The 15,886-nt window shown below is 41.4% G+C and overlaps 1 protein-coding gene across 2 annotated transcripts in view; it reads right to left on the reverse strand.

The window, feature by feature from the left end:
• Nucleotides 1-56: 56 nt before the first annotated feature.
• PLPPR1 (phospholipid phosphatase related 1) overlaps nt 57-15,886 on the reverse strand; it is a 143,529-nt gene continuing 127,699 nt past the window's right edge. For both annotated transcript variants that reach the window (XM_005533898.2, XM_088054285.1), the window contains 4 exons: nt 15,198-15,448; nt 4,363-4,539; nt 2,331-2,462; nt 57-1,066 (listed from right to left, as the gene is read on the reverse strand). In XM_005533898.2, the coding sequence (XP_005533955.1) occupies nt 1,034-1,066; nt 2,331-2,462; nt 4,363-4,539; nt 15,198-15,448 (593 nt within the window). In that variant the 3' untranslated portion in view covers nt 57-1,033. The remainder of the gene's footprint in view (nt 1,067-2,330; nt 2,463-4,362; nt 4,540-15,197; nt 15,449-15,886) is intronic.

Raw genomic sequence — 15,886 nt, forward strand, 5'->3', positions numbered from 1 at the left:
CAAGAAAAAAAAAATACATTTTGGGCATAAAAACTGGCTTCTTGGCTATGCCAGTCTGAATGTCAAGGAATGCTGCCGTGGTGAAGAGTGGTGTCACTTTTCCTTTGCACCAGTGTCACTAGTTACCTCACAAATCTATGATGGAGTGATGAAACACTTAAAGCGCAGCCTCAGCCCCACAGTGGTGGCTGTATATCCCCATAGTCAGTTCCTGAAGCCAGGTTTCACTGGGAGCTTTAGCTGGGGTTCAGAGAGGAATGAGGATGTAGGGAGATTATATAGTCCGCTCACATGCTATAAGCTACTACTATAAATTTTGATGTTCAGTCCGTACTGCAGACCAAGGACGTTGTTTTAGTTATTCTTCAATAACTGGCACAATCACCCACACCAGAACAATCAGGCTTTGATTCAGTGAGGTGCTTAAGGACATGCTTCTAGTCTGGAAACTGGATGGTAACTGGAGTCCATTAACTCCTAGCAAACACTTAAGTAACTCACTGGATCAAGGATGGGGTTTTGTTCCTTGTTGATAGTATCATTCAGGTTAGATTCCTGATCGCTGTTATTTTAATATGAATTAAATATATGCAAATACTTCAGATCCATGCTGAGTTTACTCAGATGAGAATCTGACCCAGCACTTCTTATGGTAAGAAAAGGTAAAAGTGAATTTTTTTTCCTCCAAGATAAATAAATTCAAAACTGAGAAGAAAAAAAATTGTGTACAAATATCACATAACAACATCAACAATTCCATAGATGTAGTTCCTCAGTGCACACTTTAAACAAGATAAGGGTTTTTTTTTGTTCTTTTTCCATTTTGCTTTTGAAGTCTGACATAATAATATTAAAGCTGACAAAAAATCAGGGCAAGCTACATCACTTCCTCATACAAAAAGAGTACAAAACATTAGCCTCTAACTAGACATAACATAATACTGGTTATCACAGTTAGACATTTAGTAACTGTGTGTCTTGGAGAATTTAGTGGAGGGTAGTAAAAAATAGCTTCGGTTGCCGATCTCCCATCTCAGGTTACTTCAGTCATAGAGGCAGAGTGATTCTGCAGAGGAAAAGGCAAACACATGAATGTTTGTATACAACACTCTGGCACTGACATACCTTACTAGTGTGCAAAAGCAATGGGAAAAACTCTCGCGCAAAAAAATTGCATTGTTGATGTATAGTCAAAGATTATAATTTAAGAAAATTAGCTTGTTCTGGTGGACATCAACCGGACTGAAAGGCAGTGTCTACCTGCAGTTCACAGTCCAGTAGCTATAAACAGCTGAATGGACAACATTTTTCTCACAGCCCATGAATATTTTCACCTGCTCAACCCTCCTGTCTACACAAAAAAATGTGGATATATAAGTAGGTAGCACTTAGTTTCTGGACTATAAACATATTGAGAGAGCATCTAATGTACACAGTTCTGCAGATTTAGTGGAAAGTCTTCCAGTAAATCTTTGCCTAATCAAAACTGACTCTTCAATTAAGCAAAGTACTTTCAGACACTAGAAACATTTTCTTTTTAAATTCCTCTTTTCAGTTTGTTTCACAAAGAGTTTAACTAAAGTCACTACTGATCTTGCCACACATCATAAGTGACAGGCCATCTAATAAAGGAAGTACAATTTAAAGACCAAATAAATTACACCAGTGTACTTCAGACAACTCATAAACTAGTTTCTCCTTGTTCCCAGAATTTCTTGGGTTACATTTACTTGTCTGTTTGGAAAGGACTGAGTATGATGCATTTATACTAACACAAGCCATTTAAAGTTAGTAGTTTAAACAAAAACACTATGAATATTGTTGTTCCCACCAGCTATTTTTTGCAGGCTTGAAAGAATGCTAATAATTTCTCTTCTGATGACCTAGAGATAGAAAAAAGTATATGATTTTTTCTTATTATAGAAGATACTGGACAATAATAAGGATAAAAACCTAACCTCTATATTATTTTGGAGGACAGACTAGTTTATCCTCAGGGAAGAGTAAATCCTTCATATATCCTAAAAGTTTTCTGGAATGTAATTAGGCAGAATTATTTTTACTTTTCTCTCAGTTTTCTATTCTTCTAAGAAAAAGTTTGTGAGGCATGTGAAATCCTACTTTAGCTGTGGGCATGTATAGGAGCAGAAGATATACAGTATTTGGTAGTTTCAGGGATAAATTACTTAAAACAAACTCTGCCATGATGCTGATTCACTCTTTTCAATGGGTTTAAAATGAGGCATGTGTAGTCAGGTACAAAACTACTTTTTACCCTGATGCAACAGAAAATATGCTTGGTGATGGTCTGGGTAAGAGATTTACAGTACCTGTGCACTCAGTGTCTCCAGAGGACTTTCCACCCTGGGAAAAGCCATAAGTGGCATTCCTCGTGGGTCTTCAGGCTTCGGTTTAGAAGGAGCTGCATTACTGCCCTTAAAGTTATGGACAACACATATCCCCTGTGTAATGCAGAAAAAAACCGGAGTGAGTTCAGTGTGTTCCATCCCCAGGAAAACCTGGAGGGGGAAATGCCATGTGGGGCACAACTGAAAGAAATTAACCTGGGTTTGGCTTCAAGGCATCATCTGTCTCATCCTTAGGCAGCAGTGTGTTTACTGACATGGCTGGGCATGGTGGACTGCCTTGGTGATGAACCATTCTCAGCCTTTTTACATTTCACACTGGAGACAGCAGGGACCCCCATGTGTGCCTTATCATCCCAGAATCACAGACTACCTGAATGATACCCTTTACTGGCCAAATACTCCCTTAAGAGTCTGACTTTGTCACTTCCAAACAGTGAACATATCTCTGTGGATGGCTGAATCTCCCTCCCATCTGGATGGCACCACAGCACCATTCCGGCAAGCTTCCAGCAACACTGCTGTGGTGCTTATGCATGACCAGACTCACAGCACCCACATGGTGATGGTGATGCCAGGAAGAGTAACCATGCATGGCAGTGGGTAGCTTGAGGACATGGAAAGAAAAACGTACACAGGAGCTGACACGTTTGCTGGTGGAGTGATTTCTGCAGCCAGCTCCTTGCTGGCTGTTCCCCTTCACTTCCAGAGACCTGAGCAAGAAGCAGGCTGCTGGGTGGGTCCTGTGCCAGCAGGGTCTGTGCCAGGAATCTGACAGTACCCCTCAGGGGAGACCCCTACCTCCACTCTGAAATTTAGGTTGTGACACTTTTAGGGTGCCAGAAGGTCTGCAAGGTCAAAATACAGCTGGGGACAGGCTGTCACTGCCACAAACAGGTACTGGGAGCACAGACACTGTCCTAACCTGATAGATGGGGCAACTGTCTCTTAAATTGCATGGGTGAGATTTAAGCTGCTCTTCCCAGTGGGAACCAGAAAAATTATTCACATTAGAATAGCCAAAGAGATTCAGGTCAAAGGCTGTAGACATCTTTTTATCTGAAATTAACACAAGAATAAATAATGCTTGAAGGTTTGTTGTTGTTGCTTTTTAAAGTACAGAATAGAAAAAAAATCAATGACAGGACAATCAAGATTTAAGGGATCTTTGAAAACTAATGCCTCCTGATTACAGGGATAAAGTGTCTGTTGCTGTGCAGTAGACAGTTTTGAATCACATTTTGATTAAATGGAACCAGGCATATCTCTTGGTAATAGTGAGAATGACCTGGACTGCTTGCTGTGTGATCAAATCCTCAGCAAGAGGCCTCCCACCAAACAAGACATTTAAACCACGCAGCCTACAGGAGAGCCAGTTACACTCAGAGTCTGGAGAGATGCTCTTCCTAGATTCTGTGGGAAGGCCTTTGATATATTTTAGTTTGTTTGGCTATCCTGTGAGGGGGCAAAGGGAGGTAGTTTTATCTCCAAGGGAATTTATCCTGACCTTCCCTTCTACTGCATTTTCTTTATGGTCTGAAACAAAATGCAGAACCAGGATCACAAATCGGAGCCCCAGAAAACTCCCTGTACCTCACATTTTTACCTGTATGTGGCACACAGAGGAGTTTTGCAACACAGAGAAGGAGTCTCAAGCACACCCTCCTTTTGATACTGTAATCTACACCACCTTTTGCAGCATTTTCCAGAACAGATCAAGTAAGAACATGTAGAGCAATTCAAATAATTGAAACATATGAAATGTACAAATGCTACCAAATTAGACTTATCAATTAGTATGAACCTGATTTCATATTAGGATTTTCTTTGATAACACTTTTAATTAGATGGTGCTAGAATTAAATTTTGCAGATTAAATCTGGCTCTAAGTGATTAAAATTTTTAGTTTCGTTTTTTTGGTTTTTTTTTGTTTTTTTTTTTTTTTTTTAAAGCTGTGGTATTTTTAAAAGGAACCCAGAAGGACTGATGGACTTACCAGAAACAAGGCTACAGCACTCCCCAGGATGAAGCCTGCAATCACATCCGAACAGTGGTTTCGATACTCAGACACTCGATTTAGCCCTGTGAGGAAGGCAGCACACAGGGTTCCCAGACACAGCACAGGCTTGGCTAGCCTGCTACTCTTTGTTTTAATTGTGCTTGTGATGTACATCTGTAAGAAAGGGCAAACCAAAAATTGTGCTTGTGATGTACATCTGTAAGAAAGGACAAACCAAACCACCAGAAATGCATCTTTCCCACCCAGACAAATCCTAAATCAGCAAGGATGTGACAAATGCCATGATTCATTAAAAAAAAAAAAAAAAAAAAAAAAAAGGCATAGGGAAATAGAGGAAGAGATTCAGGTAATTCAGAGAACTTCTAGGAGTACAAATCCAATATTGTTCAATGATGTGAAATATCTTCTTGCATTTACATACTGGACCTTTTCTGAGCAGTAATGCAATGGCTTAACTTTACTGATTTTGTGCAAGTACAATCTGAATACACACTAAACTAAACGTTTGCAAAGGGACTGAGGAATTCATGCTTATACTCCTGCAGAAACTGTAATGTGCAGAAGATGAAGTGCTTAGAATCTCTATGAACTAACTGCCCCCGTTGCCTAGATGGTGTTGAGTTTAAGGAACTCTCAGAGAACACTGAGAGAAACCATTCCAGCCTTTTCCCCTACAAGATGAAAGGAAATACACAGTATGAGAGAAGTTTCTTTCAAAACAAAGTTGATTTTTGAGAATGTAAGTTCCACTGTTCTCCAAATATTTTTTAACAAACACCACATATTTCTGGCATGTGGATTTGTTTGGAATTTTTTTAATACATTCTAACAGCGTGCAGCCTGTCATTAGTACTAGAACCACAAAATTACAAAGATGAAGCAAACTCAGCCTGATGACAAAGAAATTCATTAAAATTCTTTTCAGCCAACAAATATGTAAGCCTGCATGATGTCCAAAGCTTTAATAATTTGGGATGTTCCTACTTCCTTTGTTTTTCACACCTGAACCTGACTGCAGCAGATGCCTTGCAACAGCTAATGGTGAGCACTAGGTGGCAACCTTGCCCCAGTCTTGGCTGTCAGGTTAAACTGCACCTGTCACCAAAATTCACATTAAGGTTCTTTGGAAACAATAGGAAAAAAATATAATCATTGCCACTGCAGGAATAATTACCACCCACCCTTTCACCCTATGTACTCCTTCTACTCAATTCAATCGAGCAATAGGGAGCTGGATTGCTTTTTTGTTCCCCACCAAAGCACTACTACCGATTGCAGTGTCCAAAGGAAAACCCATCACCTCTTAAAAGTAAGGCTGCAGCCCTGCTGCGACAGCTGTGAACCCCAGCTGCAGGGTAAAACCCACACATGCTTGTTTCCTTACAGGTATGAGATGAAGTTAGACCTTTGGGTTACTCACATGTGATGGTTCACTTTGTCACAGATGGGAAATATCTGTTATTGGAGTTTCACATGTCTCGGCAAGAAAATGTAAACTTGTAGTAAAAAGAACATTTTAGCAAGGACAGTAATCAATGACGAGAACAGATTGCTAAGGGAAATCTTTTAAACCTTCATGAGGAGTTTAAATGAACTGTTTTCCCAGAAGGCGGGCTGCAGTTCATTCCTAAGTCACACGCTATGTTCAGAAATAACTGGGAGAGCTTCTCCATTCTGATCAGACTTCCTTATCACTGCAGCTTGACTTTTATTGTCCAGGCCCAAAAGCCAAGATACTTTTTTAGGATTCTCACAGTGTTTACCTGTTACCACTGAAGATTAATAGATCACGCGGACACAAGTCGAGGTGTGGTGAAAAGAAGAGTTTATTTTTCCTCCCAGGATTTATAGGCTTCGTACCACAGCCAGGGATTGGATGGTCAGGATAACACTTTCTCACTGCACTGGCCATGAGAGATGCCCATCACAAGACGTGTAACAGAAAGAATGTACACATATCTATGTTTACAGTTACTGTCCTGGGAAAGTCTTTAGAAAACTATGTTAGCAAGCTCAGAAGCTGAGTTTTCAGGGTGACATTTACCCACAATTAAAGCATGGTTTCAGAGCTTTGTGCAAGAGACCAAAACCTCAGTCAAAGCCACTTAACATTTGGTTTACTACACACAGCAAGTGTTTTTGAAAATTTCCCACAATGCTATCCATAGAGTAAATTTATTTACAAAACTCTAAATGTCAAAACCAGAGAGGAGGAAAGATGTGAATATAAAAACATGTCTAGAACATATAATATTAAAAAATAAACTGCACATTATTTATCTATATAATTTGTCTGTTCAGCTTTTTTGCTGTGATCTTATCAGTACACTCAAGCAATGTATTTAGCAATATGCAGTGTGTGACAGCAGCTTTTATCCAGTGTAATTCCTCTCCCATCTTTATCAGAGATAAAATCATAGACAAGGAGGCTTTTTTTTCTTGTCTGCAAGTTTAAAATAGACATATACATTTATATATATATATATATATATATATATATATGCAAATATATGCATGTATTTAGTATACATATCTATAATGAGAAAGGCAGAGTGGAAGAAATCTGTCTTGTCCCTTCAGCAGAAAGTGAGGAGATTTGTGACAGTTTATTTTCCTTAGAAAATTCAAAATTTCCTATCAATATTGCAAAAGTCTGTGTTCTGGACAAACTTTTCTTTTACCACAGAGATTCCTACAGTAAAAGAGAAGAAGATCCTTTGACAACAATGCTCAGTGCAGATGCTCATAGTGCCAAGAACCTGAATTGATCAGGGTTGCAGCAGGTATTTATTGTATTGTCCTCTGCTATTCAGCATTTCCAAATCTTGGGGGATTCATATCCAGGTGCAGAGACCCAGAGAAGCTGACTTTAGTCATGGGCTAGACTGTAGAGGTGCATCTCTCCCCCTTCCCTGGTTGCACTATGAACTGGGAAACACTCTTTAAGCCTTGACCCTGACATACTGCACCTGGACTAATCCTCTACTGAATGTATCAGAAACACTGTTCCCAATATGTAACAGGTGTTTAACAAGCACTTGCTTTTTAAAGAACAGCCTTGGAAACTTATTTTTCCTGCCTGAATAACTACCGAAGTGGTTGCTTTAATATTTTTCTTAAATGAACCTTCAAAGAAAGTTACTGACTGAAATAGTGGCTATGATGGAAGATTACCACAACTAAAACCCAGTCTCTTGGGATCCTCTAAACAAGGGTCCAAAGTGAGATCTTTTTGAGCTCTTGACTCCCAGAAGATAAGGGGGTAGTGTATATGTCTCCAATACTGATAAATGGATGGCCATGGACCCAACCAAGGACTGTTGGTAATAACAGACAAGAATTGTTGGTAATAACCAAGGATTGTTGTTATTAACACAGCCATGAGAAATATCATGTTTTGGCTGGAGAAGAGGCACCAGAGCTAAGGCATTTTTCTATGACAAACCGCTACAACACGGCACAGGAAATGGGCATGGACTATAGGATGAGATTAAAACTACCCAAGACCACTGAAGCTCTCCAGCCATTTCCAGAGAGACTGGAAGAATGGACTGCACATGATAATTAATTTACAGAAAAAGTGAGAAACCCATCTTTGGGGAGAGGAAACCTGCCCATAAAAAGGTATCCTCCCAAGCCGAGGCAGTGCCCCCAGGACTCTCTGGACATCTTATGGGCTGGGCCAATGCAAGTGGATCAATGCTGAAACCAGGATTGACATCCCATCACCTGGATTCATGCTGGAACCAGGAATGTGATCTCTTTTTCTAACCATTTCTTTTTTCTTGGAAAAGGAACTTAAATTCATATGAGTGCACAGCAGCTTGCACTAGGTACAGTGACTGCCATCTCTTCCTGTGGTCATTTTGGGAGATTGATAAAACTTTAGATGGCTTTTTTTTTTTTTTTTTTTTTTTTTTTTTGTGAGTATGGAGCCCGTTTCTCCTTCCTCTGCTTTAGGCATACAAGATTCATTTCCACCTGCAGAGATTACGGAAGTGATGCTTTGGGTTCCCCTCTGCTTCCTTAGAAGGTGACAAAGAAAAGTGTAGTTGATTAAATATAAACCCCAGATAGTTGATTAAATATAAACCCCAGATAATAAAAACCTGAAAACAAACACCAAAAAACCACAAAGCCAAACCAGTCACAGTGGGAATGTTTCCAGTAGCAGAGTAATGAGCAAGTGAGTTCAGAGTCACCTTGCACAGGATACTTGAGGTTCAGTGAAGGGAGGAGATTCCCAGATCTCATAATACATTTATAAAATGAGAGTAATGATGGGTTTGTCTTTACAAACAAGCTGTGGGTCTGCTGATAAGATGAAACTATCACTGAGAGATAACAGAAACAATGGGATGGATTCCACTGAAAGATGAAAGAGACACTGGGGAAACACCATAAAATTCCACAAGGGTTAAGAATTAAGAAGGGGATTATGCATTGGGGGAGGGGCGGGGGGGCAGGGGGGAGCATCTCAGATATCAGGTGTTCCGGTAAGTTGGTACCTCTCAAGTACCTCAGCCTATGGGGAAAGAGAGAAGGGACAAGCGGCCGGGAATTAGTATAAAAAGAAGGCTGCGCCCTCCAAAAATTTGAGAGACCCCAGGGGAATGCCCCATGGCCTCTCCCTTTAACTGAATAAAGAAAAAGGACTCCTCTGTCTCCTTTTTGGACATAAACCTCTGATGCTTGTGGATTAATTTTCCTGACAATTTCTGGGGGCTCATCTGGGATATTTCCACTGTCCAGGGCGGCGGGCAGCAAGTGGAGCTGAAGGCGCGCCTCACCCAGTTTCGGTGATCAGCTCCCCTTGGTGGCGGCCGGCACCAGGCGATCGATTGGGTTCCCGAGACTGTCCAGGAGACAGACGAGTGGCGGACCAGGGGGGTCTGTGAAGAGTCCACAGAGAAGGACCACTGAAAATCTCACCGGTGAGTAAAATGGGATCTTTGGGGAGAAAACCTGGGAGGGCACCCATGGAGTGTAGCACAGGTAAAGCTGACAGGGCACCTATGGAGGGTTGCAAGGGTACAGCCAGGAGGGGGCCCCAGCAAAAGGGATGATGATCCCAAAATATCTTTGAAGAATTCCTTGGAAGAATGTGGAGTTGGTTTTCACATTCTCCCAGAGGTAATTAAGGATATAGATGCCCAAAGGGGGCAATGGCAATAAGGGAAAATTGAGAAGGGGTCTTGACACTCCATGCCCAGGAGGGGCAATAAGAGGAGTCAAGAAGGAGTCTTGACACCAGGGGATGGATGGATCATGTTGGAATGTTGGAACAGAACTGGTCAAAGGGAAGTGTGGAGAGATATTGTTGAAGTAAGGACCAGGTGCAGAAGTGCAGGACCGGGACCACAGGCTGGGGGCCTGTGGGGCTGCTGGGACTCAGCGCTGGGCAGTGCCTGACCCTGCTAGCTCCGGGCAGGGGTGGCAGTGGCCACTGGCCCCCTGAGGCTGTGGGACGCCCTGGCCACCTGTGGTGTTGCTGGCTGTGCCCGCTGGGAGCACTGGAGCAGGGAAGAGCTGTTTGGACAATGTGGCAGGACAGGGACTGGCTCTGGTATATGGCGTGTGATAAACAGAATGAGCACAAGGAGGAAAGGCAAAGGTGATGGCAGAAGTTTTCTGGCCCAAGGGGGAAAAGCCGCAGGGCCCAAGGGGTCCCCTGGGACAGAGGGGAGGGGGGGGGGGGGGGGGGCGGGGGGGGGGGGGGGCGGGGTCTGCCACAAGGAAGTGGCAGAGGCGTTCTCTCCCCATCAGGGGAGACCCAACCCAAACAGTGGCTGGGAAAAATCTGTGGTGCTGTCTGCAGGGCAGAGGGACACTGAAAATGGCAATGTCTGCAAAAACAGCTGAACTCTCAAGAAAGTCCAGAAGATAAGGGAAATGGACTATTAGGGGTGCCAAAGGCTCTCATTGTACCAGGAACCCACCAACCTGGAGCCTTTGTTAGCTTTTAAAGTGGGTCTGTGTCATGAATAAAATCTCTCACGAAATCCACCCAAGTTAAAATACTGTGTTAAGTTATGTACAGTTAATGTTCTTTTCCCATTTGTAAACCTTGTTTGTTGTACCCCTTGTTTACTCTGATAGTTGTTAGTAATGTTAATTACTTACCGGTGGTTGAAGTGTTTTAAGAGTTCTGATATAACATACCTCTACCCCTTTCCCTTCTCTGTTACTATGTAACAAAGCAACTCCCAGGGGGATGTGCGCCTGAGTAATATGCAAACTAGGGCATGCAAGACACCAAAACAAGGAGCTAACAAAGGAATAAAAAGACAAAGAAACATATTGAAGCAAGCTATGATGAAAGATTGTCTTCCTGCATCACCTAAGCCTGCTTAGAAACCATCTCTCCGCATCACCATGACCTAAGAGGACTGGAAAAGACTGACCACCCTAGACAAGGAGCCAAAACAATAGGCTTCCTGGCTACTCTCATGAGGATGGAAGCCCCAGCTCTGCAGTATGTGGTGCAAAGCTGGATTTTGCCTCCTCCTTGCAGCTACCAGTGTGGGAACAAGCGACCCCTTGGGCCCCCACCCCCAAGAGGGGTGTGTGTCTTAGTAAAAACAAGGACCTCTCGATCCACCTTAATTTTTATCCCCGAGGGGGGAAGAATTGTCCAAAGAATTTGGTTGTTCAAAAGAGTTGTGAAAATTGTGGTTTCTTCTGCAGGGTCAGAAGTTTGAGCACATTTTTCTCTGAAAGAATTGTAGAAATTGTAGTAAATGGATTTGAGGATTTTAATTCATTTGTCTTCATGAGGCTTTTGCAGAGCTGAAAGGTTCCAGTTTTGAGAGGACTACACCCCTCTGCTTTTTGTGTGTTTTGTTGTAAAAAGCCAGAATTGGCAAGTTTCAGTTATGAAGCTAATTCTGCAACTCCTACCTTGTGGGGAACCCCCCCACCAGTCTGTGGTTTGTTGTGGAGAGCTAGAATTGGCAAGCTCTAATCCTAAGGCAAATTCTGCACCTGCAGCCTTGTGGGGATGGTGTCCTATGGAAGCCTAAATATTTGTCATGCACTTCCTCTGTGGAGGCTATAAGAAAACTTTAAAGGAAAGTATTTTATTATCTTTCCTCAATAAAAGTTATAAATGTTAAAGGTTATAAAATGTTATAAATATTAAGATTTCCTTTTAAAGGTTAACTTGTTAGTCACCTCCCTATGCATAAGATAGACTTGATGCAAAAAATTGTATAGGGAGCAATTGGTTACTAAATAAAAAAATGTGATGTGATTAGCTTAGGGCCGTGACATTGCTTGCTGCTGAACTAAATCATGTTTATACAGAGTCAGCTGTTTTGTTTGGGCAAACTCTGCAGAAAATATTAGGAGAGTTGACTCCATCCTCAAGAGTTGTTGCAGTATGTGGATATTAAACAAAGTCCTGCTAAAGGCATTTTAGTGCAAGAGCATGAGGGAACGAAGTCTGTTGCCTACCTTTTTAAACTGATAAACCTGATAGCCAGAGGCTGGCCCCATTGTCTGCAGACCTGTGAAGCCACTGTTCTGATGATGGCTGAAGCTCGAAAGCTGACAAAGGAGAGGGTACTGATTGTTAAAGTTTCACATCAGATTAAAGCTTTGTTAACTGAGAGAGCCTCTAAGTGGGTGACCAGCACCCACTTAATCATATAATATAATAACACTGGTTATTACAGTATGAGTTTGTTTAATGGAACAGGAGGATTTAGAATTTAAAAGCAGGGAAGGTTTTAACCAGCCTCCTGTTTGAAATGCCCTGAAGAGGGGAGCCAAGGCAAATTCCACGACTGCATTCAGGTAATAGATCTGCAGACCAGGGTGACAGAAGATCTACAAGACATTCCATGGCCTGAGAGAGAAAACGTGTTTATTGATGGGTCTTCAAGGGTGATAGAAAGAAAGCAATTCACAGGATACTCTGTCCTGAATGGAAAGCAATTAAAAGAAGGCGGGAAGTTACCACCCACCTGGTCAGCTCAGACTGCAGAGCTGTGTGTGCTTGTGAAAGCCTATGAATTATATCGAAACAAGACAGTAAATGTTTTTACTGATTCTAAATATGCATATGGGGTTGGATATGCATTTGGAAAATTCAGGTATCTCATGTATCAGGCATTCTGGGAAGTATTAAGTACTTCAAGTACCTCAGCCTATGAGGAAAGAGAGAAAGAGACATATGGCTGGGAAATTAGGATAAAAAGGAGGCTGCACCCTCCAGAAATTTGAGAGACCCCAGGGGAATGCCCCATGGCTTCTCCCTTTATTTGAATAAAGTAAAAGGACTCCTCTGTCTCCTTTTTGGACATAAACCTCTGGTGTTTGTGGATTCATTTTCCTGACAAAAACAAGAACCATGTCTGTGCTCATTCCATTCTCTGGCCTCCTTATGTTGTACATGTTCTATTTTTCTTGCTCCACGTCTCAATTCTTCAGCTTTATGCAAAACACAGGTATTACTAAACAAATAACTTGTGCTTTATTTCAGTAGGCCACATTATCATGTGTATTAGAACCAGCAAGAGACTTCTCAAAAAATTGTGCACAGAACAGTTATTAAGCAAAGCTGGATATGAACAATACACTTCTTGTCTAATGCTTGTGTTATTCCCAGCTGACAGACAAAGCGAGTGACAACATCTTTAGTTCTAGAAGGTTACTTCAGGCAGAGAACTGGGCTGATATTGGACTGTGGGCTGAAATGCTTTAAGGGCAAACTCAGGACCTGGTGGCTCAGAAAGAGTTCCATGTCCTGGCTTCATCTGACATCTTCCTATGTGGGAAGTGCAGGCCCATAGCAGACACTCCTGGAAAAACAGAGCTCAGAAATACTGAACTACTTGGGCCTTAGGCTCAGGAAGGAAAAAGAGTATTACCCTTCAGCTGTAGAAATCAGCCTGTTGTAAAAAAATTGCCTTCCTAGGAAACACGGGAGGCTGGGCAGGGAAAGTCCATGATAGTATATATTTAGCTGAGGAGAGAACCAGGACTAAGCCTGACCACCTAAGGGTTTATCATGGTGCAAACAGCTGCTACAACCATATTGAGTATATTGTGAGCTGTATTTCACACATGGTCGCACATTGTACAGAAGTAATGTGCACGAAATGTTACAGGATTTCCAAACAGTTCCCAACAATTGTGATCAAAGGAGTTACAGTTTATTTCTTCATCATAATTCACACAACATTCAGTGCAAACAGATGGATATTGAAACAACAGTGGGTGAACTCTTCATTTTTAGAAATAATGTGGTGTTTCATTCATGTGCTAACAAGAACACAGAGCAAAATACTCAGTAAATACCCTGTCTTTAATAACTTTAAGGCTTTTCTTGCATACTGATTGTAATATATGGTTGTATAATTTGTGTTTTATTGTATATGTATATAAGCAGTGAGAAGAAATAAAAACTGGTTACAAGTATCAAACACACATGCATAGCAAGGAGTTGCAACACGACAGCCAGGAACTGGAGAAGGGTAATTCGCAAAATAACAGAACTGCACCAAGGAGAACAAAGCCCACCCAAGCAAGATCGGTATACTAAAAACTCAGTGATTTACACCTGATTCTGAACTGATCTGATTCTCCAGACCATGCATTTCAATACTCAGTTCCTGTAACTCTCCCCCTTCTGTGAGACTTCGTTAACAAAGCAAACAGAAAATATCTCCAGATCATGCATCTCAAAACTCAGTTCCTGTAAAACCACTCTAACCTTTCCTCCCTCCTCAGAAATCTAGTTAACAAACCTACAGTAAATATGAATATACAACAAACCCTGGAAGAAAGAACTGTACAGCCTCAGGCTGTAGAAACTGTATAAAAACTCACTCCTCCAAAGGACAGGCAGTGAATTTGTGAGAATCAGGGTGGTACAGACTGATTCAAAGTTCACCCAGCACCGATCCCGGGCTCAATGCTTCAACCTTAACTGTGATTGTGGTTGTTTCCATAACTCAATTTTTCAAATTTTTCAATAAATTTATTATTGATAAATTTGGCTCTATTTCATTTATAACACTGATGACCAACAGACAGACTGACACTACTCTGAGGCAAGCTATAGGGAGAGAAAAGACCTAAGTTAATGCATTTTGAGATCAGAACCAGGTTAAGTCCTTGGATCTTTATGGCAAAACCACCAAGGCTTTCTGCTTTATTAGTAAGATTCTTGGATCAATTTTCAAGAATCTCAGAAACCTTAGCCAGGAAATACAAAGGAGCAGTTGATCTGTTTCATCAGACTTTATAATTTCCTTCCTGACTGCATGGTAGTGTCACCTTGTAAGTGTGTCAGATAGGGTATATTTCTCTGTGGTAACAACAGAATTCTCACACTGACTTTTATTAGAACCCTCTTTGCAATGTAAGTTCAGGTCCTAAACAAGGGAAGCGAAATTCAGCCTAAGTTCAGACCCCTATTGAAAGGCACAATTTAAATTTTAAATATTCAACAACACATACCATATGAACAAATGCAGCAATCTAGAAGCTGTTTATCAATCAGTTCATTTTAATGCTCATAAGACAGGGGCGGGGAGAAGATTGAATGACAAAATCAGCAGCAAAGACAAGTTTACGACCTCATGCCTCTACATGTAGTGCCTCAAGAGCAATGAGCATTTCATTTGCTTATACCAGGACTGGTAAAATGGAGAGAGAAGGGGATCTTCCCATACTGATAAGGAAAAAAGCTGCCCCCAAAATGTCCCTCTTTTTCTCCAAAAATCTCTTGTAAGAAAAATGCCCCATCTAGACGCACATGCAAAAACCTCTCATGCAAGTCAGCAGTCAACTCTGGCACCCACCGTGGCATATAAAGCTGAGTAGATGCTCAAAGCAGCATGTTTGGATGGAAAGGATCTCCTGGCCTTTTCAATCACCTCCACATCCCCAGTGCAGATGTTGCCATTGTTTATGAACTGGTGGTGGGCCCGACAGTCGTTTCCAGTGTAGTTGGGTTTGCACACAGTCAGGAAGTAAGGAGCCAAGTTCCCAGTCACAACCTGGCCAGCATTTACAAAGATGTCAGTGGAAAAAAGTCCAAATGCAAACACTCCTGTGAGGAAAGGAAAAAATAGTGATTATTCAAACAGGTTTAGAAAATATCACTATACCTGAGAGGAAGAAACATAACGAGTAGTACTTTTAACAAATTTTAACAAATAAATGAGATCTCTGAACCTGAAAGAGCAGTGTAGTGCTGAGACACAATACTTCTCTTTTCTAACGTAACTACCTAGAATTAAGTACCTTTTAAATTTTGACTATTCACCACCTTGATGTTGAAAATTTACAATCCTACCTAGCAGTATTTGGCATGCACTTTTGGAAGTAATTCAATGCTTTGCTCTGGACGACACTTGCAATTCAGCTCATGTGACCAGGAGCACATAACCACACAATCTTCTAAGATGAAGTATTCACTAGAATGCAGGAACTTCTCCAGGGTCGTGAAGCATCTCTAAATAAATAATGCAGTTGTCACATCCTTCAC

The sequence above is a fragment of the Pseudopodoces humilis genome, chromosome 4, assembly GCF_049639895.1.
Source record: "Pseudopodoces humilis isolate 2021_Gansu_Grassland_sample_001 chromosome 4, ASM4963989v1, whole genome shotgun sequence".
NCBI classification, from domain to species: Eukaryota; Metazoa; Chordata; class Aves; order Passeriformes; family Paridae; genus Pseudopodoces; species Pseudopodoces humilis.